The 22254-nt window shown below is 39.8% G+C and overlaps 3 protein-coding genes across 4 annotated transcripts in view; 1 reads left to right on the top strand and 2 right to left on the bottom strand.

The window, feature by feature from the left end:
- The window catches only part of zcchc24 (zinc finger, CCHC domain containing 24), a 41618-nt gene extending 33251 nt beyond the window's left edge, over positions 1-8367 (top strand). The window contains exons 3-4 of the mRNA XM_079248509.1: positions 1459-1623; positions 3927-8367. Coding sequence (XP_079104635.1) covers positions 1459-1623; positions 3927-4040 — 279 coding nt within the window. The 3' untranslated portion in view covers positions 4041-8367. The remainder of the gene's footprint in view (positions 1-1458; positions 1624-3926) is intronic.
- Positions 8368-10583: 2216 nt separating this feature from the next.
- On the bottom strand, positions 10584-13628 carry ppifa (peptidylprolyl isomerase Fa). The gene is made up of 6 exons (XM_079248939.1): positions 13453-13628; positions 13333-13363; positions 13165-13253; positions 12995-13091; positions 12049-12124; positions 10584-11958 (listed from the first exon to the last, which is right to left on the bottom strand). The coding sequence occupies exons 1-6, from the start codon at positions 13594-13596 to the stop codon at positions 11823-11825; spliced, it is 573 nt and encodes a 190-aa protein (XP_079105065.1). The 5' UTR covers positions 13597-13628; the 3' UTR covers positions 10584-11822.
- A 1284-nt stretch (positions 13629-14912) lies between these two features.
- Positions 14913-22254, bottom strand: part of zmiz1a (zinc finger, MIZ-type containing 1a) — a 78098-nt gene continuing 70756 nt past the window's right edge. For both annotated transcript variants that reach the window (XM_079249122.1, XM_079249123.1), the window contains 15 exons: positions 21800-22001; positions 21412-21693; positions 21150-21329; positions 20900-20968; positions 20584-20749; positions 20346-20487; positions 20052-20262; positions 19769-19874; positions 19449-19609; positions 19290-19357; positions 19138-19206; positions 18763-19046; positions 18369-18562; positions 17616-17897; positions 14913-17405 (listed from right to left, as the gene is read on the bottom strand). In XM_079249122.1, coding sequence (XP_079105248.1) covers positions 17298-17405; positions 17616-17897; positions 18369-18562; positions 18763-19046; positions 19138-19206; positions 19290-19357; positions 19449-19609; positions 19769-19874; positions 20052-20262; positions 20346-20487; positions 20584-20749; positions 20900-20968; positions 21150-21329; positions 21412-21693; positions 21800-22001 — 2524 coding nt within the window. In that variant the 3' untranslated portion in view covers positions 14913-17297. The remainder of the gene's footprint in view (positions 17406-17615; positions 17898-18368; positions 18563-18762; positions 19047-19137; positions 19207-19289; positions 19358-19448; positions 19610-19768; positions 19875-20051; positions 20263-20345; positions 20488-20583; positions 20750-20899; positions 20969-21149; positions 21330-21411; positions 21694-21799; positions 22002-22254) is intronic.

The following is a 22254-nucleotide window of genomic DNA, read 5'->3' as shown; positions in this document are numbered from 1 at the left end:
CTGCCAAACTCATTTCTCGTAATAATGCGGAAAGTATTTTGGTTCATAGAAGTGAGAATGGCAGCCTGTTTATTGTTGGACCGTACGATAACTAGATCATTTGTAGGAGGGCCTCCAAACGAGAATGTTGCCAGGGCATTGTCCTCAAGATTGCCCACTGATTGCATCAAGACAACACTGTCAGTGTATATCAACTGGTGTGGTGCAGAGCAGCAGGAGTCACATTTTCCAGCCTGTGCGCTGTCACAGTGGAAGATGCAAAGCTGACAGTGGGGTTGAGGTCATGCTGTTGAGGGGCCGAATTTCAAGCACAGACGCTCATGCTTAGCCCCGGCTTGCTGGTGCTGATGCGGAGTACTGACGTCTGTTTGGAAAGCACCAGATGCTGCTGATTTAAGTTTCTATTACTCATTCTCAGAATGGGATGCAGTAAGGGAAGACCAAAGATACAGACTCTAGCCCCTTCTCTTACTCCCATCACATCATATCTTTTCCATCCATCCCCTCCAAAAACCGCTGCAAGCAATGGTAAAGGGATTATTTAAAACAATGTGCAGTCTTGCAGGACGAGTCAGGAGTGGACAGGACAGTTCTGGTTTCACCTTGAAGTGAGAGCATTTCCTAAACTTATGGAAAGGTTTGGTTAGTTGAATACACTGCTATGGCTTAAGAGGATTTCTTTCTAAAATTTTGGATTTTCATGAGTGCAGGAAAGCATTTTCAAAATTCTTTGTCATTCTGTTTAATCATCATTCCAGCTTGATGATGACTTTTATTGAACAAAAGCAAGCTCAAAGATGATTTTCATCATTTCTTACTGTATTTTAACTTTAAAATTGATAATGACAACCTCTGACAAACTTACTAATCTCTGTACATGTAGGTTTGTTTTGGACGGGTGGAGAACGGTTAGTGATTTATCCTTGTGCTGACATCAAAGTGTTTGCTTTTGACATGCTTTTAAGAGGAAAAAATGGTCATTTTTCCAAATTGTTGTAGTGACCCCAAATAAAGTTGCCAACATGAAGTCATCAGGGCGGCTCCTCCTAACAATATTGCCCTCCAGCTAGTGCTTTTTCATGGCTGACTGACTGTTCGTAATCATCTCCCTCACGAGAATCAGAGGAGTAATTTAACACAGCTGTAATGGAAGTCAATGTCAATTACGCAACCTCACATTCAGCCAAAAGTTCTGTGTGTAGGAGTGTTCTTTGTGATGAAGTTGGATATATGAGCACGACAAGGATGGAAACACCCAGCTGTCACCTCGCCATGCTTTATCGTCCAGCTGAGTGCAAGCGTGTCTTAAAAATGTCCCCATGCAGTGAAAGAAAAACTCTTTGCCTTCCTGTTTTAAGCATTATTTATCTGGTCAAGGATGCACTGTAAAGGGGGATGATATTCCAACATGTGCATGTTTTTTATCACCTTGCTATTTCTTTTGTTTTCTTTTTCAAGGCCAGACCCAAAGGTGAAGGACTGACACCCTACCAGGGGAAAAAAAGATGCTTTGGAGAATACAAGTGCCCCAAGTGTAAGAGGAAGTGGATGAGCGGCAATTCCTGGGCCAATATGGGACAAGAATGTATCAAATGCCACATCAATGTCTACCCACACAAACAGGTACTTCAGACTACTTACTCGTGTACTTTTATAAGGATTTGCCATAAAATAAGAAATTATTACTCATGCAGTTTAAGTCAGAGATTGGACCATCTCAGCAAAAGTCAACTGAGTTCAAAGTCTGGTTTGCATATTGTTTCGAGGACATTCCAGATGGCCTCATTAAAATGAAATAAGAATCATACCAATGACAATTATGTGGCAATAAACCAGTACAGACTAAACAAATTACATTTCCTAACCCATAAAAGTTTAGTATTATTTACTGAATGCCTTCAAATCTTTAAAACTTCTCCATTAATGACTTATATACAGTTATTGAAATTGAAGAGAGGCTTGTTCAGCTGCAGAAATAAATGACATGTATAATAAGAAAACCAGGAACTAAAAATTGTAATAAATATGGCTTTCTTTTTTAGTTAACAAAGAAATAAGTTACATGCTCGTAACTGTTTGGCTTAATCATGAAAAAAATTACTAGTAAAAGAGATTTTATATATATATATATATTATATATATATATATATATATATATATATATATCTCTTTTACTAATAATTTTTTTACTTTTCTACTATATATATAAATTTTATTTACTTTTTTTTTTTTAATGGGAAAGTTGTCCGAACTCTTGACTAGTATTGTATTTGGCTATAAGGAATAACAACGGGTGATTAAAAAGTAATAATTTATCTGAAATATTTCCGCTGTTAATTTGCATAGTCTTAATCAGTCTGAAAATGCTGCCAAAAATAATAATCATATATACATTACCAACACTAAAGTATTTCTCTCATAGATCCATTTATTTCCATTGAATTCACTGGTGAGAAAACCACATTTTCTTCTGTGTCAAAGCTACACACAGACATACTAACTCCCTTATTTTGCCCACTTAAATGGATCCATGTGCACACTTGTATCAAAAAGCTTATTTTCTGTTCTGTAAATTTCCATAAATGAAATATGTATTTCATTATTCCTTCCACATGTAGTAGATATTTGTTGGAAAAGTTCAAAAACCTCTATGCAATGGGTCAATTATTTCCAGAAGGGAAGATGGAGGACATCCCTTCACTTTCACAGTTTAAGTCACTCCTTCAACTCCTGTTACTTGTCCATTGAGCTGAGTCCACAAAAGTCAAACTGTTTTTTCAGTAAATAACATTATATTGTCTTTCAGTGACCAGTTTAAAATAACACCTGAGAGTTGAAGATCGTTAAATGACATATTTTGGTGAAACTGATGCGAAATCTTTAAAACACAGAAAAAGTTTAAAAAAAAGAAAAGAAAAAAAAAGAAAAAAAAACCCCAGAAGAAACAGTGTTATGGGAAAGTTCTTTTCCCGGTTTGTTGTTACATTAACCATTAGCTTGCCAGATACTTTCTCAGCTAATTAAGCATTGGCACTTGACTTGAATTCTGAAAGATACTTGAACTATCTTAGCTTTGCCTTTTGTATATCTGTCCGACCACAAGGTCTATTTGAATATTTGAATAGTGTCATAGTAAAGGGAGCACTTATGACATTTGTTAAGATGTGTAAATATCAGAATATGTTTTACTGGCATGGAATATAAGAAAATGGTACTTAAAAAAAAAAAAAAAGCTTGTCGAGTTCCTTGCTCAAATACAATTTAGCAGGGAAGATATGAGCAGTGCAGAGGCCGTAACCCAGTTTCCCTTAACCACTGAGGTGACCACATAAAACATACATCAGATTTTCCAGTTTCGTCAAGGACCTAATGTCTTTGACACAGCGATAGTAAAGTCTCAAAACTTGCTGGCAGAGTCATTAGTGGATTCCAGAAATATCTCCTTGTAATGACCCATGGTAACCTGCTTTCTCTAAGTTAAACCATTTGTAATAAATAAAATAAATTTCAAACCAGAGAACAATAGATGGCTGTGAAAGATTTCCAGATGGACTATTAAATCCACCTCCGAATGTCCTTGATATTGATTTTTAAGACAGCTAGTGTTGACATATTCCATCCAGGTAATTATCATCAACTAAATGCATAATGGTCTTTGTGTAATACAGTGCTGTTAAAGCAAAGATAAAGTCTCCACAGCTGATGGTGCATTGCCATACCTCTGCAACGAATTGTGTTTAGTACAATTTGGTCTGTGCAGAATTCTGCATTAGTGTTGAAGGCCAGATTAGAAAGGCATGCATCCAAGCTGAATCTCCTGCCAAATAAACGGTTTGCAAGATTCAGAGGTTTATGCAGCCCTCTTGCTGCTTTCTCTCCTCAGTTTTTAGTATGCCTCATAACTGGTCCTCTGTTTGTGTCTCCAGCGGCCTTTAGAGAAGCCGGATGGCCTGGATGTGTCAGACCAGAGTAAGGAGCACCCACAACACCTGTGTGAGAAATGTAAAGTCCTGGGCTACTACTGCCGCCGAGTGCAATAATCATCTTCATCCAGAGGGAAAGAGGAGCTCTTGTGTCCCAAGTCCTGTCATCTGGCGTCCTTCCAACCCAGATCACATCCAGGTTTTTCCCTCAGTCCTGCGCTGCACAGGTTTTCCCCTCTGTATCCTCTATATCTATAGATGGAAGGTCTAATTCTGCCTTTTTCTCCCAGTGCCTTCCTTTGCTACTTCCTTTCTTTCTGCAACCTATGTAACACTTATTTCAGTGCATTAATCTGTCAGTGGTGGTATTGCAAATTATTGCATTGATGAGTTAGCGCTAGGCATGCATTGCAATGTCGTCAATGCCAATATGGAGCTCTAAATACATTACCTCATTGTGGGGTTTGTTGGCTTTGTGTTTACAGAGATCTGCTTTCCATTTCCCTGCCAAGAACATATGAGGTGATGTGATGAACGTTTAACCAGTGCCTCCAAACAATGATATATTATAAATGGAGGCCTTTGATGTCTTGCCGTACTGGGGTCAGCAGCACATCGTATTAACTGTGAATTAACTGAGGGATTAAGTGCCATACATCCCTAGCTTACATTTGGCATATTTATTTTCTTTCTGTCTATTGTGCAATTAAGATTTAAACTGGGACATAAAGAAAAAAATCTATGTTTGTATATTACTTTATTATGTAACTGCTTCCATGGGTTTTAGAAACTACTGTAGGTTCAGTTGCTTCTCTGCTACATTTAGCACATTGCTGACGGATCCGCTTTCGTTCACCTGCTCTGGAGTACTTGTTGCCTTATAGATTAGCAATTTTCTGCAGCGTTTGAAACACACACATTTGCTAGACAATATTAATGCTGGTACTGTAACTTTAATTCCAAATATAAGGGTGGGCTAAGTAGAAACCATAGGACAAACAACAGTTTCTAGTCATACATTGTTTTCAGTGTTTTAATGAAATGAACTGTTTGCCACAGTGTAAGTATTAGCATCAGCATTAGCATTGTTAAACACACTTTTATATGTTAAATTGTTACATAAAACCTAGTAAAGGTCTATCTGCCAGTAAGTAAGGTTATCAGAAAGAGTTTAGAGTTGGAATTTTGTGCCAGCTGACACTAGTTAGCCTTCACAAGGTCGGTGAAGCAAAATGTAATTTTAACAAGAGCTAGCATAGCGCCCTTCAAAACTATGTCCATCAACTAGAGTGTGAAGAGAGGATAGAGGGAGGTGAAACATGGAGGAACTTCAATGATTTTTGAGTTTTGATGCTGAAGATTCATAGATGTATTGAAAGTCATGGTTAAGTATACTGTTTTATGGCGCCTACTGTTGGTCAAGAAAGAAGAATAGCCATTGTGTTTATGTATCTCATTGTGCAGATATGAAGCCCTTCCGAGGATGAATTATTAAAAACCTGCATTTAAGGATCTGTTTTATAGGAATTATGAACTATTTATATGTACTGTATTTCAAGCCTTGCAGAAGCTTTTTGACTACATTTTATACTGTAACACGCTTAATGTGCCTTAAAAAGTATCAAGGCGAATGAGGCCATAAGAAAATTTGAAAAGAGACATTTGGACAGTGTGTGTGTGCATGTGGTAACTGGGATGCATAGAAAGTTTAATGGAGGTTCAAGATGGGACATAGGACAAGAAAACGATAAAGCCCCTCCATTAGTGGTTGACCTGGCATGATGGGTGTTCGCTTTGACTCAGTTTTCTGAGCTTCCAGTTGGCAATAACAATCCTGCTGCGGCCTGTTGTCATGGAATCTCAATAAAGATGTTATTTCTCAGTGGATCCTCACAACAGAATAGCTTGTGAAACTGTGGGCCTTACTGTGTATTTTTTTTTTTTTATCACTTGTAGTTGTGTTTATCTAAAGTACCACAGCTTTTGTTGCAAAATGTACAAATAACTGGCCATAGTGGGAGTCGTAATGGTACATTACAGTGGGGGAAATTTAACAAAATGCCAACTGTTCAGTTAAAAGGGCACTCCAGTGATGACAGACTTAAAAGATACAATCAGCAAAGGTCTGCTTACTTTTGCTGTAGTTTCTAGCATGTTATTAACCAGAATGCATCACAGTAGCACTGTTTGTAGACTATGTTGCCTAGCAAATCTTGACAGAGGCCTTGTTCACACCTGGAGGTAACATACCTTTTGAGTGATATAATCCAAATTAGACAGCTTTACACTACTTCTTTTATGGTTGGAATTTTACGTTTCACTTTATACTTGCCTATCTTTGCTTGCAGAGCTTTTTCTTTTCCCCCAAAATCTCACAAGTAGTTCTGCACTTTCCAATACTTATCAGCTGGAAAAACTGAACATATAGGGCATCAATTGAGTCAATGATGCAGTTGTGTTGTGCAACAAGCACAGCTTAAAGACTGCTAACATAATGAGGCTGAATGAGGTGCAGACCACCCATGAATGTGGTCGGAGTGGCAGGACCTTAGTGTATCTTAGACCATTTTGCATGTTTGTAAAGGTGTCCTTTTATGCTCACAGCACCTCTGAATTTCAGGTGTAAATAGGGCCTTTTAAACCTTGTTTTCCCAAAAAGTGACCTTTGCTGAGATAATTTTTTAACTTCCCTGAAGCTATTTTCTCAGACTTCCTCCAGAGCTTCCTAAAACATTTTTACCAGTCAAGGTGAGTTAACTAATTTTCAGAGTAAAATGAGTGGAGCGCCCCTTTAAAGCAACAATTTGGCACTTGTACATCTATTTTAAGTCTCCTTATAACCTGCCACTGATGGGAACATTTTTTCTAACTATCCATGTCTTTCTTTTGCTTTTACTCAATGAAACTAACGGGCCATTTAGATCCCATCACACCCTGTGACTGTAGTGAAACAGACACAAATGGTGCCTTGTGAATTAATGTAATAAACAAGCATCCATGTTGTGATTTGCAGAGTTCTGGCAGAGCAGAAAATAAATCCTGTCAGAGTTTGATTCCGCCCAGAGACACGTTTTGAGGAAGCCATTTGAAATGGTTAATATAGAGCCATTGGAAGCAGCTGATGGAATGCATTGAAGAAAAAAAAAAAAGAAATCTGCTTTTAGACATGATGTCTTGAATTACATATACTTGACTTTTCTAGTACCTTTGCAGTTCAAAATTGCTATTTTCTATGAACGAGATGTGTATTTTAGAACACTTAATAGATGTTGAAAATCCTAAAGCAATCTGCAAACTCAAGTTAATTCCCTCACAAAGATAGTTTTATGTATATATTTGATGGCCATAATTTCCAATGAAGTGTTAAGCAATACTGAAGCTTTTTGTGTGAAAAAAGGGCCTATTGCTGAGAAATAATCAAAGCTGGGAGTTTCTTCTTTTTGTTTTACAGTAATCTGAAGGGTTATCCTGCAGAAGTATTTATGGAAAGACTTTTTACAACATTTTTTGTATAGAATATGCAACAAAGTTACACTAAGAAGGAAATATTGATGTCTACATAGAATATTATAAAAAAGTTGGTACATAATTAATACCCTCTCAATTATAAGCCATTGTATTATTTTGTGTTTTCTTTTATGTTATCAGTGTTGAATAACCCATGTTATTCAGTTGCTATGTGACTAACTTTGAGCTGACATTTACATCCATACAGCCACATGTATTCATTCTGTAAACAATAATATGAAGATATATTGTGTTAACATGCAGAATTTTTTATTTTATTTTAAGTAGTGATGGATACTCACCACTGTATAAGCACATTAAACTGTGAGATGTAGTTTGCTTAAAGCAGCAATGACAAGAAACTATTATAAAATGTTAGTCGTTTAGGAAGTGTATACTTTTTTTCAGGAAAGTGTGTGTGACAAAGAACTGTTTTAGAGTTTGCATGTGCATGTGTTTGGATTTGATTTAAATATTATTTTGTGCAATGTATTACTATTTAAATCCCGTACAGTAGTTTGCTACATCTTGTTTTTAAACATTATCGGCAACTTCTGTTTATTAGTCCTGAAGTATTTCATTTACCACCGAGTGTATAACCTTTATGAATAATACATATTTCTGAATGTAATGTGTTAACACTTACGTGGTCCAGTTGGAAAGTTATGTTTGTGTTCTTTACTGTCTGGATCTCTTGAGATGTTTGTAATGCAGTATTGCAATAATGTAATGTTTGAATTGGACAAAACGCAGGCATGAGGTCAGGAAGATGAAATGAATTTGGGAAACAAGGGACGGTGGAGGTTGGGGGCATCGACCGCAGGTCTGTTTTTCATGTCCATGAAACGGCATTCCAAAATGTGCCTTATTTGTTAGTTGGGAAAACATTTTAGTGCTTTTGTGTTGTTGAGAGTTTGGTGAATAAAAGTTCAACTGAATTATAACTGCTTGGTGTGCGTCTTTTTTTTCCATTTGATTGGGATCTCTGCTGAGTTGATGGGAGGTGTTTGCTCTGGTGTTAGATCCCGTTGTTCCCACAGAGCTCCCACAAGTCATTATTAGAAATATATGTTTTTGCCATCTCTCTGGACTGCATGAGTGCAAATGTGAAGTCGTACATAAGACTGAGTGTATAGATCACAATAAAGAGGTTTTTAATGGATTATTCCTGCTGGGTGTGTAAGTCAGAAGGGTCAGAGCCTTGTAAAACTTCTTCTAGGTTCACCAATGTGCTGAGAGATAACAGACATAGAAAGCTGCCAGGACTCTATTTCAACACTTTGAATCCAACTGTGGACAGAGAAACCAAAACATAGAAAAGGACACCAGCTGACATGGTTGCTGTGTGATAAATGTAGACATTTACAGAAGAACCAGTTTGCACCAGTTGTAAAGATGTCATTGTTTTGCACGAGTGTTAAACACTGGCCACAGCACTAATGTCCTTCCAGCCAAGTTTCCATGCACAATGTTGGACATGCATTCCAAATAACTAACACTAAACCAGAGGGTGGGGACCCAAATTATATCAAGTTTGTTACAACATCTCCAGCTCAAACTGAGTGCAAGCTGAAAAGTCTCTATGGCAACAATGTAATCTGAGAATTCAAACAAACGGTGGAAGGTCAGGGCGCACATGCTTTCATTTAGGGGGCGAGAGCTGCCTTTTCACGTCCCTTCATTATTTACTTTCATAAAGTATTAGCTCGATAAGCAGCACCACCCAGTCTCTGGTTTTCAGACAGGCCCCCGGCCTCCTGCTCTCTCCCTTCAGAACATTCTGTGTTTCCAATAAAGAGTCATCGAAGGAAGAGCAGCCTACATGCAAACTGAAGAGATTTTCAGATTCCTCTGTGGTTCCAGCAGATTAAATCATCTGCACCGGTCGTGCCCAGGCAGCCTATAGTCCACATGTACATCATCTGTTAAGAGTATTTGTGTGATCTTTCAGCATCAAAAGGTGGATGTCACATCCTGCTTTGATGGACAGGAAGTCGGTTTGCGAGAAGTCTAAAAAAAGCGGTGGGATCTTTTCCGGGAAGCTTTAAAACCAGCATGGGCTGATGGCACAAGAGAACAAATGTCTTTTACGCCGACCTAAGCACTTAAAATCAGGAAATTCTCATTTATTTGGTCATAAATGAAGAGAAATTGCACAAAAACTTTTATGTTAATAGTGATGCTGGCAGAATGTTCTAAAACTGATGGGACGGCAACAGAAGGCGGGAAATGCTGTGTTAAATAAGAAAAACAGGTCAGTAATATGCCTGTATATAACATGCTCCAAGATAGAATAGCTAAAAAAAAATCTGTCATGTATTTTATTTATGTTTTACCATCTTCAGTATGAAATATCATGTAAAGATTCTGAGACGTGCGGTCAGAGCTTTCTGGAGACATCTCTGACCACACGTTTCATTGTTCAGATACACTCGTCGACTTCTCTACAATACAGTTTATTTAAGAGTGACTGATGCAACGTTGGAAAACTGCTTTGTGGTTTGATGAATCGGAATCTGAAATTTGTTTTGGAAAACATGAAAACTACATTCTTTTGGATACACAGGAGAGGGACCATTTGCTGTGTTATCAAGAAGACAGTTTCAAGGCAAACATCTGTATTGTATAAAGTCACTGGTGTGGGCTGCTGGCCAGTTTGCACGTTCATCTTTAATGGTCAAATATTAACACAGGTTTTAAAGGAAAACACAGAATGATGCCATCCAGATGATATGTTTTTTTTTTTGTTGTTTTTTTTTTTCTTTTCTAATGTTTTGGTCATTTCAGCAATGAAAACCCAATCCTTGATCCACAAACCACCAATAACAATTATCTGAATTACGACATAACAACAAAGCTGCACTGAATTAAGATTTTGGAATGTCTAAGTTACAATATGTGATATAGATTCAACATCTGCTGCCATGTTAATATTATCATTGGAGATTCACATAATGTGCAAAGTATTTTATTAAATTATATTAAATCACATTATAGCTCTTTGAAACCAGACTGTAAAACTGGTTAAATTACAGATAAAACACTCACCAATTTAACAGCCAAGCATTCTGGTGTCATAAAACAGACATTAAAGCAATCTCTCACAATAAGTGGAAGAAAAACAAAGCATAACTCTGTAATTTACTTTATTAAAACAAATATCTGCACAAATTTGCAGTTGAAACAGAGCTTGATGAACGAGCAGCCACACCAAGCTGACTGACAGGTTACATAGCCATTATCAGAGCTCTCAGTAGAAACAATATACAAGTAGAAGGAAAATCAAGAAGGTAATTTAACTCTTATGTTTTGTAAAATTTGTCGGTTGTTCAGTTTTGTCTAAAATTGGGAAGAAATATGAATGAAATGAGGCTAAGAAGGAACTATATAGATTGCCCAGGAAAGACATCAAAGAGTCAGGACAGAAAACTCAATGATCTATACCTTTAAAGAGAAAAAAAAAGCTCAACAAAAGAAAATGAAAAACTAAAAAGAAATCGAAGTGTGAGCTTTGTTACCAAACTGGAAGAAATCACTTGGAGCAAATGAAATGAAAGGATGAACATGATTCCCCGAGAGAAACCAGTTTCCCTCTGGCACTTATGATGTGACACGTTGAAGATGAGATGGCAGTCATTATTTCCATGGTAAAAGGGCCAGGTGTTTGTAAAATAAAATCTTTTGGGTTTTTTTTAATTTTTTTTTAGTTTTACTTTTTTTTTCTTCAGGAAAGGAATTAGCATGATGACATCACCAATAAACACTTTCATTTTGACATGAAGGAAAATTTATGATCCAAAGGTGATCGGATGATCACTATACAAGACAGCTGGAACCTGATTGATGAACTTATTGGTTTTCCATTTGCAAGGTCTATGAAGCCAGATGACCTGAAGTTACACTAAAGCTTTTTTCCCCCACATTTTCTTTCTCTATTTAACATGAAAAAGCACAAGCTTTTATCTATATCCTTTTAGGTTTGTTTTACAAAGCCAAGCAGTTCATTCGTTAAGTCAAACTATCTTGTACAGTGCAAGTGATTTAGTTTGGTATTTACACTTAAAACAACCCAAAATTTCTCAGATGTTTTACAAAATGTATGGTTTATTCCTTTTGCAAAGTGCATTTGCCAGCTTAAACAGAATGTGTCAGACAAACACCTTCTTTGCATAATCATTATTATTAAAAGATGCATGTTTTATTTAAACAGTTTGTGCCTTATGTAGATCATGCAGTCATAAATCTCTAGATTTCTTTACACAGAAAACAAGAATTCTACATTTTAGTACAAAGAAGAATTTCCTGTTGCATTTTCTCCCAAAAATTAATAAATATTATTTAAACTTTTGGATACTGAATCATCTGACAAAGCCCAGTGCATTACCTTAAGTGTCATTTGATTTCCCCACAATCAGTGATGACTATTTTCTTGACCACACCCCCGTCATGTAAACCGAAGGATTCCATCTTGGTGACCACATCCATGCCATCCTTTACCTGCCCGAACACCACGTGTTTACCATCGAGCCTGTCAAGTGTAAACACAGAATGCAAGCTTCTTATCAATAGCTCTGGATGTGACAAGATGAAGCGTGGTACAGCTCAGATCAGTATTTACCATTCGGTTTTAGTTGTACAGATGAAGAACTGGGAGCCATTTGTGTTGGGACCAGAATTTGCCATTGAAAGTGTTCCTGCGGAAAACAAAGCAGAACAGAAACAGAACATGATGCACTCAAGAAAAGCTGCACTTTTTATTGTATAGGAGGGGCTGCAGCAGAAGAAACACAAGGTACAAGTAAACAAGTGTTAGCAAAGACCTCAGAGACTTTCACAAGCCATCATTACTCAAAATATATAAACTGCATGGGGATAAAGTTTGTGTAAGAAAAAGATACGCTTTGATTTGTGCTTGTTTACCTTCGAAAAGTAGGTCATTCATATGAGGATTGCTAAATCTATATGACTGGTAAGTTTGATGGCTGCACTAGTTTAGACAGCGCCATCTAGTGGAGATGTTGCCACATCATAATGCAAATGTGAAAACAGCAAATTATGTGCTGCAGATATTAGTTATCACAAGTCATGGACCCTAAAGTTAATATAAGGTTCATCGTAAACCAATTAATTTTCAGTAAAATCAAATATTACTTGAAAAACTATTAGAAAAAAATGTTCTCACTCATATGTAAGTCACTTTGGATAAAAGCGTCTCCTAAATGACTGTAGAATAGAATAAGAACATTTTTTATTCAAGTAACTGATTCTCAAAACACATATAGGCAGCAGTTTGTCCTGCACTCTGATCATTCACCCTATACAACTGGGGCACCCAAAGTCAGTCCTCAAGGACCGATGTCTTGCAGGTTTTTCGATGAATTCCTGTTCCAACACACCTGGCTTCCATTTAATGGATCCAACAGCCAATGATTAAATGTTTACGTCAGCTGTGTTGGAGAAGGCATACACGGAAAACATGCAGGATTGTGGCCCTCAAGGACCGGAGCAGGGCACCCCTGCTATACAGTAACAATTATAAAGCGGCAATACAGCATGAGGCATACCTGGGCCGGTGTGTTTTAATTTGAAGTTCTCATCTTTAAATGTTTTCCCATAAATAGATTTTCCTCCTGTGCCATTGTTGTTAGTGAAATCTCCTCCCTGTGTGAGAAAACCCGGCATTGTTAGCACAGAACCTAACTGCATCACTTTGCATCCTCTTTGTAAGTCTTACCTGACACATGAACTCAGGTATGACCCTGTGAAACACACAACCTTTGTATCCAAAGCCATGTTCTCCTGTGCACAGCGCCCTAAAGTTTTCTACAAATGTAGGATTTTAATTAGGCTTCAGTCAGAAAAAAAATAAATTATTTCTCTTTTATTTCCCCCAAGGACATACCGGCAGTTTTTGGGACTACATCAGCATTCAGCTGCAAAATAGCACAAATGGGTTTACTGATGTTTGAGCAGTAAAAGTGAAACATGCCGCAGCATCAAGGTGAGTTAGCTAGCTAGCTACCTCAATGATTATCCTCCCGACAGGCTCGCTGTCAGCTTCGATGTCCAAAAATACAACTGGATTCTTGGCGGAAGCAGAGGAAAACAGTCTGGTAGCAGCGATGCCCAAGGAGCTGTATTTCATGCGGTTTTTTATTTGTATCATCGCTGCTCAGCTGACGGGGTGAAGCGGACCTGCAGGCCATGGGTGCTGCTGCTGTTTACAGGTGACATCACAGAAAGGGACAGGACTGCGGCGGTGAAACAGCGACACTCAGCGGGAAGAAATAAAACTACAAGACCCCCTATCTGTTACTGATTAAATTATTTTTTAATTATTATTTTACAGTTTTAAATAAAGTGATGTCAATCCACACCATGCTGTTGGTTGTAAATGCCCCTTTTATCAGACAAACGTAATAAAATCTGAAAGTTGGTGCAGTAATTTCAGTGCAGTAGTCAAAGCTTCAATGCAATCTCTCATCGGTTTTATGTGTGCTTATGTGAACAATTAACAGTACAAAGTGTGTTCACGTGAGATGTATTTTGTTTGACTAAATACAAATAATTTGGATGGCTCACAACACTACTCAGATGTCCACAGGTTTTCCAAAGCAACGGAAAAGATAAGAGAGATATTCAGTTAAATGCAATTCAGCTGCCATTAATTTTCATTGCTTTCTCTGTACTTTTCTGACCAGTAAACACAACAAACATAACCATTGTAGAACTGCTTTTTATTAGCAGTTCCCCAGTATTTAAAATAATTACTAAGAGTAGTTGCTTAAACTGTTCTGTAAAATATTTTGGTTTCAATTCTGCATGTAAAAAAGACACAAAGACCATTCAGTGTGTTTCATCTGAATACATATTTATTAGATAAATATTAGGATGTCACGTCATCTAACTACATACAGATTTGCAAGACTAAAAATCACAATGTTCTTCTGACCAGTTTAGAATATGAAATGATTGTACATAGAATGTACAAAAGCAAATAGACAATTGCCACTTGTGCCAATCGCTTCAGATTGTACCTTTACAGCACATTTTGCCAAATCCCATACAAATGATCCATTTGACAAAATCTTTTTTAAAAACTGTAAATTTGGAGACAACTTTAAGAGCCATTTCAACTCAATGTCTCCAAGTCCCAATTATACCTCAAAATGTTTTAATTATTTTGTAGCACCTTTATAAAGTACACAGGTAATAGCGAAATACACAGAGGTTTAATATTACACAAAGAAAAAAATGTGTTTTTTCTTTTCTTAACCCCACCCACCCCACGTGGAGGGGTACATAAAGTATCTTACATAAATGAACAGGCATGGTTAGAGAGGTCTGCACAGACGCAATCAAACACAGACTTGTTTTCCCAAATCAATGTCTGACAGGAGGATGCAAGGTTTACAAATTCTAAATACACTATGCACACTCCCACTGGAGAAAATGAATACATTTCTGTTAATGTGTCTCTATTTGTCATTTACATTATATACAAATATCCCTTACAATCCCAAACCCACCCCCAATCCTCTGCCAACTCCTCCCCCATGTAATGCAAACAGGAGGTCGTCCTCCTCGGATTTCATTATACAATATTAACCGTCCTCTCTTAAATTCTCAAGTCAGTTTTCAAAGTCCGCTATTAGGCAGTACAAATTGTGTCGCTAGAATTATTAGATGTTTTTCTGTGAAAGGTTACACTTAGAATTACACACTGTGAAGGGAAATAAAACATCCCAATGCGGCAGTGCATTGTCTTTAACAAACAAACAAATGAACAACAACATTATCCGCTGCTTCAGCTGATGTACGCAATTCATTTGAAGAACCTTAAAATCAAATTTGGTTCTTCAAATTGATCAGAAAACATAAATGGGCAAGTATTTGTCAGATTATATGTAGACTATGTGTCAATACTGCATGAAACTGTGTAAACCAAATTATAGCGGTCAAAAAAAACACTGGACAAAATAACTTAAAACAATATCAAATGTGATGACAATGCACAAAATCATGATAAGTATGGAAATCAAAAGTTCTTGATAGGCCTTTTATCTTGTTTTTTTTCTTTGTGTTTTGGTTGCATAATATCAACTTAAATTTAAAAAAAAAATGAGGTCACTTATTCTAATAAAATCAAACAAATACGTTTAAGAGTGATTCGGACCTCAAAGCTGCATTAACAACCTTTCAGACAGAAAAAAAAAAACAGCTCATCTAAAGCTGACCAAAAAATAAAGACAATCCAATTACTGCTTGCCCGCGGAATAATGCAAATATTTGTTTTTCTGATTCAATGTATACAATACGCAGATGATCAGTACAAGGCCAGTGAGAGTGCAGCTGGATTGGATCCATTCCTAATAATATAGAACTGGCTATCAGGGCATGTGTGTATTTGTGAGTGCGTGTGAGCATGTGTAGTCTTTAAAAGACACACAGTACCATGTAGTTGCCGGTCGTAGTTAGGTACAGTACTGTACAGTCACAATGTATTCACAAAGGGTATATACACAACAGCTCTGGGAAAACTGCTGGATCATGCAAGATGATTTTCACCGAAAGAATGCAATTCAACAAGGATGGCGTGACAAAACGAAGGTCTGTACAGCACACTCACACAGAGGTTTTTGTGTTTTTTTTTCCCCCTGTTGAAAATACAGTGATTTCAAAACTTCTGCTGTGTACGTTTACGTAAAGATAGATGACAGGTCCAACTCTGACCAAAACGCATAATGGTGCAGTGATGTGTATCTATAAATTTCAATGTGAGACAAAGAAAACAACAAAGAACGACAACAATTTAACAAAAAAAAAAACACTTGAAAATGAAATAATAAATATGAAGACAGGAGATAAAAATGAACTGATCGAGAACATTTAGGCTGGACGAAGACAACAGAAGCCGTTGGCACACATGCACTTGGGATTCCATGAGGAGGAGTAAAGCATTAAAACAAGAGGCGGAGAAGAAGAGCTGAGGCCGCTGATCGATTGTTTCTTCTCCTTTCCACTGGCCATTTTTCCTCCCTCCTCCCTTTCAGACTTTCTCTCCCCGCTGTCTTTCGAACACATGCTTGCAGGCAAACAAAAGAGGACGTGTAAACAGACGCACACTCCCAAAACTCACACACGCTACGCCGCACAAAGTGCACTCATTTCCTCTGTTGACACTCAAGGACGATGCAGTGTGTCCTTTCAGTGCTCTGGTTCTGATGAGCTCCAGTTATTTCAGCTGACACACACATACTGGGAAGTTTGGGGAGCCAAAGGGCATGGCATGCGCCAAATATTTGGAAGAACATATTTCAAATCGGGATAAAAACACTCTTATAACACAATGGTTTTCTCTCCCATTTGTCTCTTTTCAAACAGGAAAAAATATATATATTTTTAAAAAAAAACAAAGCTACAACACTTTCCGAGAGCTCACAAAGGCTCCGGCCTCCTCTGTGTTGTTACATAGAATGATTATAGCTGCACAGTTTTCAGTTAGAAAGTCACAAATATCATATATATTTTTACATACACATATATGTGTATGTGATATATACTTTAGTGCCCACTGGCATGGCTGTAAGTTTTGTGTTTTGAGCCAGAGGTGGTGAACTGGTGCGTGGAATCTTTACACGGGGGGGAAAAAAATGGGAGTGCAGGGATGAGTGGCAGTCCTGCCTTCTCCTTTGAAGTTCCCGTGCAGCTGTGTTCTCACGCCACACATCATCTACTGAGAAACAGTTCATGAAGCTGCTTCAGCACAGGAAGCTGCTTGAAGTGTTGACAGGAGGTTGTCTGGACGGACAATCAAGCATCATGATTCCTTTAGGTATGGGAGGGTTTGAAGTGAGGAAGGTGGGACTAGTTGTTTTCAAAAAGGGAGAGCAGGTCATCGTTGCTGTTGGCTGGGAGGTCAGGAGGGTCCAGGTATGAGAGTAACTCTTCCGGGTTGGCCAGCTCTGGAAGCAGCTGTAAGTGAGAGGCAGGAAAAAGCGATGATTAGTCATAAAATTCAAATATCTATTGAAGCCAGAGTTCATGTGATCGCAGCTACTCCTCACAAGCAAGTTGAACAAGTCAAATGTAAACAGAGCACAAAGCAAAGAGATGAGAGCAGCTGCAGCAGACACTGTTAGCTGTTAACAGGTAGCTTATGGCGCCTAAAGCGGACACACTTACATCCAGGGAGGGTTCAGGCATATCCTGGGCTCCCTGACCCATCTGCCCATCTGAGGAGGGGTTAAAGTTCAGATCGTTGTGGGGATGACTGTTCTGCCCAGGATGCTGAGGCTGAGGTTGCGGCTGCGACTGGCGAGACGGCTGCGATGACTGGCCACTGTGATGCAAGGGCTGCCCTGACTGGCCACTGTGATGTAAGGGTGGCCCTGTTTGGCTGCCAGGGTGGGGAGACGCATGCAAGCTCTGCTGCATGGAGTTATGGGACTGATCTGAATGGGACATCTGCAGGTGCAAGACGTAAACAGAAAGCCAGAGAGAACGAGAGTGAAAAGGGAGGGAAAAAGGTATAGTGGAAAAGACACACAGAGGGAGGGAGGAAGTGTTAGGAGGGGGGGGAAGGGAAGCGAAATGAGTTCCAGCGTGAATAATATGGAACAGGCCTTCTAAATGGAAGCTGTGATCAGCAGACATGTGCAGCTGCAACATTATACGGTGACATGAGCATGTGAGCATGACTGAGCACACATGCTGGCTAGGGGCACAGCCTGCACCTTGTTCACATAACAAATCGGTGTTTGCAGGATGACACACTTTGTCTGCGGATTCTCTTCCAAATAATGTTTCCAATTATGGTGCAGGGCTAATTTCTCAGCAGATAATGAAGACTTACATGTTGGAACAAGCTGAGTTTTCATTTGAGTCGGTTTCCATTGTGTTTGGTATAACGTGCGTTCTAAAGCTGAATCTACTTACTGCATCATTCATACTGTGGCTGAGGGGCTTATCCTGTGGCAAGAGACCACCAGGTCCTTCTGGAGGGTGGGAGAGCTGGGGGCCATGGATGAAGTCATTCATAGGAGGACCTCCTCCACCTCCTCCTCCGACTCCACCACCGGAGGGATTCCCGTGAGCAAAGTCAAAGCTCCCTTGGCTGTGGTAACTGTTGCCTTCAGGGAGAAAAAAACAGGAAACGCTTATTTTGACAAAAGTTAAGTGCAGTTTGGGCCTTTCTGATTTTTTTTTCATGTATTTTTGCTGATGACAAAAAAAAAGGGCACGTCAGTCGTTCCTGATGTAAAATGAACAACAGCTTTATAAGAAAACTCTCCTGTTGTTTATCAGTGCAATCACAACTAATCATCATTACCTGCCCCAGGATAATCTCCCCCGATGCTGCCAGCATGTTGACCATGGTGGGGTGGGTAGGGGCTTGGGCCTGGTCCCGAACCAGGTCCAGGTCCTGGGCCAGGACCAGGGCCTAACTGAGCGATCATCTCCATTACATTGGGCATGGTCATCTGACTTGGGCTCATGGTCTTAAACCGCTTGGCCAGTGGTCCATCAGGGTCCTCTTTGATGTGTAGCTCAGACTTGATGGGAACAGGCCGCCAGCTACAAGTAGGGTCTATAGTGACCTCTTCAAACTCTGAACTAGAGGAGAAAATGACAGATTGGTTTTGTTTTAGAAATGGTGGACTCAAACTAATAAGCCAAGTAAGCGGACGAAAAAGCAGAAACTTACTTTTGGATGGCGTTGAGGATTCCCCACATGTACTGATCCACCTCCAGACCTTCTAATAATGCAGTTTTACTAAAAATAAAGAAAGATTTATTGGTCATTCTTTAGAATAATCCCAAATTGACCTCCTCTCAAAAGAAGAGTTTCTCACTCACTTGCACACAGGACACCTCCACGTCCCTCTCTCGCAGTTGAGCTGCAAGTACGACTCCAGATCGAAGCACTGTGGAGGACAACGTCACAAACCTTTGTTAAAATGTGACACGTCCATCCATTACATTGCTATTTCATCTTCTCTCTAAAGCTGAACAAACCTGCACGTGCTTGCAGTCATGCCCTCGTGCCGGTAGCTGGATGCGGCGGAAGGTAATGGGACATTTGAGTGATACTTTAATGGCTGTCTGCTCCACACCGTCCTCCCCATTCAGAGTGGTGTTGCCTGCTGACGCCGCCACACTGCTGAAGTTTCTTTTAACTAGAGAGGGAGAGCATTTCAGAGGAAACTTACTACTTATATACAGCTACAGGGGCTTTTCAAGAACCCTTTTAACATAATCCTATCAAGGGAAACAGGTGTGAGCTCACAGAATTAAGATATATGTGTAACCACAGTGAGAGACAAAATGAGCCGTACTCTTGGTGATGCAGTGTTCTGCAGGAAGGAGCCTTTTCTTGAGGAGCCCCTGGAGGACGGAGCGCACAGATGGTCTGTGGACCAGCTGAAGCACAAACAGGTGGGACTGCAAAGCAACAGAGGAGCACAAAAACAAACAGAATTAGCACAAACAGCTGAACGCTCTACAATTTATTTGCTAGGTTAAATCATGTGTGTGTACGTTTTTTCTCAGCTGGTCGTTGCACTGAACGAAACAGTTACATTTCAGCACAGCTAGCAGCGATGGGTCGTCATGACTTACACAGCAACAAGCAGTGACTGTGATTTGGATGGTATTTCTCCCTGGTTGGCACACGTGTTTCAAGTGCAGGGGTTTGTGGGAAGTTTTGTTGTCGCCCCTCTCGATGGTGAGCGGCGTGGCGTTGACGCTGACCTGGACGGAGGCAGGCCAGTTGGTGTTCATCTGCCTGTCTTCATGGTGGTAGCACTTAAACTGCAACTCAAGGTCTGACCTACAAAATGCAACCTGGATTAGTTGTTTTCTTAGATGTTTCGGTTAATAGGTTTACATTGTGAAGCAAGGTGATGGTCCTACCTCCACATGAGGGTCTGGTGGACGGATGGTCGCAGGTGGAAGACGTGGTTACTCACTGCCAGGTTGTGCTCCAGGCGGAACGGTTCCAGCACAACTCCATCCCTTACTGGGAAGGTCAGCCGCAACTCCTCATTGGGGTTAGCTAAAGGAGGGAGAACATTTAAATGATTAAAGAAAAGAAGATTAAAAAAAACCTGACAAATGCTTTACACATAACTCAGAGCCGTCTGGTACTTACTTGGAGGGGGCGGAAGTGCTGTCATATTTGGTTTCATGTCTGGTGGAAATGGGGGCTTTACATCCTGGTTTGGCGAAAGATACGGAGGAATACTACTTCCTGGGGTCATAGGAGGTGTAGGGTTTCCAGGGACTGGGGAGTGGGGGTAGTTACCAGGCCTGGGAGGCTGTTAAAAGAAGTAAAGGTGTATAAGTGAAAACATCTGCTGAACCTATTTCACATACACAACTTCATCAGATCCAGCACAAAGGTCTTGGAAAGTAACAGCTACAATAAAAACTTTTCCTTTGTAGATAAGAAGTAAAAAAAAACGCACCCCACTGCCTTGGCCATAGGAGTATCCGCCTCCAGAGAAGTTGGCATTCTGACCATTGAAGGGCTCTTGCTGTGGGGAAATAAAGAAACAATGACTTTTTTAAACACATCTCTTTACATTCCCAGGCTCATAATTTATTTCAAAATGTGTTTAAAGTAAAACTTTCATTCATTCATTTTCCGAACCGCTTCTTCCAATTCAGGGTAATTCAGGTAAAGTAAAACTTATGGAAGATAATTGAATATCAGACCTTGTAGTACTGGCCCATTGGCATCCCAGATGGGTACTGTCCTTGGCCCTGCTGCCCTGGCATCCTCTGGTTGGGGTAGTTAGGAGAAGGCAGTGGTCTGGATGCGTTTGACGTTGGATACTGCCCCTGTTGTTGCTGAAACTGACTGTTTGGCCCATACTGCTGCCCACCATAGCCTCCCTTGAGGAAGGAAGTTTAAGGTTTGAGAATGGCATGAAATATAATTTCCTGATTGCTTTAACTATTTAATCTTCTTACTGACCTCCCCAGGATATGGCCTCTTCATCCCCTGCATGGGAATGCCCTGCCGAGGCCCTCCAGGATACCCCTGCTGAGGCATCCTTTGACTGTGCGCTCCAAAAGGTGTCAGGCCGGGAGTTCGGGCCTGATTCATTCCCATTGGAGGCCCACTCATATTGGGATTGTTCATGGCTGATCCCATACTGGCTGGATTTATTCCTCCAGGAGGGCCTCGTGGGCCTGACTGATTCATGAACTGGCTATTGTAGGCTGGAGCGGGACCCATTTGGAATGATGGACACATCTTGGGGGGGGGGGGGGGGGGGCACACAAGCATTTAATATAATTAATCTGAATCTCCAGCAGGCAGATAGAGAAAAACGTTCTTTGTGTATTAGCAATGCGGTTACCTGTCCATACTGGTTCATATCTTTATTCTGCGTTTCCTGAAGAGCTGCTACGGTGGCCGTTGCCGTGGCTGTTGCCGTAGCGGCAGCGGCAGCAACAGCCGCAGCTGCAGCGGCAGCAGCTGGCGGAGTAAAGTCACCAGGAGGACGTGCGTGGGTGGTCATTCCCATTCCTCCTGGTGGAGCATTTGGGCCTCCGGTGTAACTTAAAAAGAAAAACAGAAGGTATGTTGTGATTTTTATTTTAAAGCTACATTCTTTTAGCTCCTGGGTGAGAAAAGTCGCTTGGCAATTGTTTTGTGATTCCCACTTTGCCCTGTCATCGGCCCGCTCCACAGAAACATCAACAGGATAGAGAGAGACGTTTGCCTTCGGGGCTTTCTGACAGTGATACAGCCAAGTTGAGAAGCTTTAGGAAGTAAAGTGTGTTGTGTAAATCTTGACAATCTGATGTGGAC

Source organism: Telmatherina bonti, assembly GCF_933228915.1.
Source record: "Telmatherina bonti genome assembly, chromosome: 11".
NCBI classification, from domain to species: domain Eukaryota; kingdom Metazoa; phylum Chordata; class Actinopteri; order Atheriniformes; family Telmatherinidae; genus Telmatherina; species Telmatherina bonti.
The sequence above is the reverse complement of the archived record's forward strand: the minus strand, read 5'-3'. Positions and strand labels throughout refer to the sequence as shown.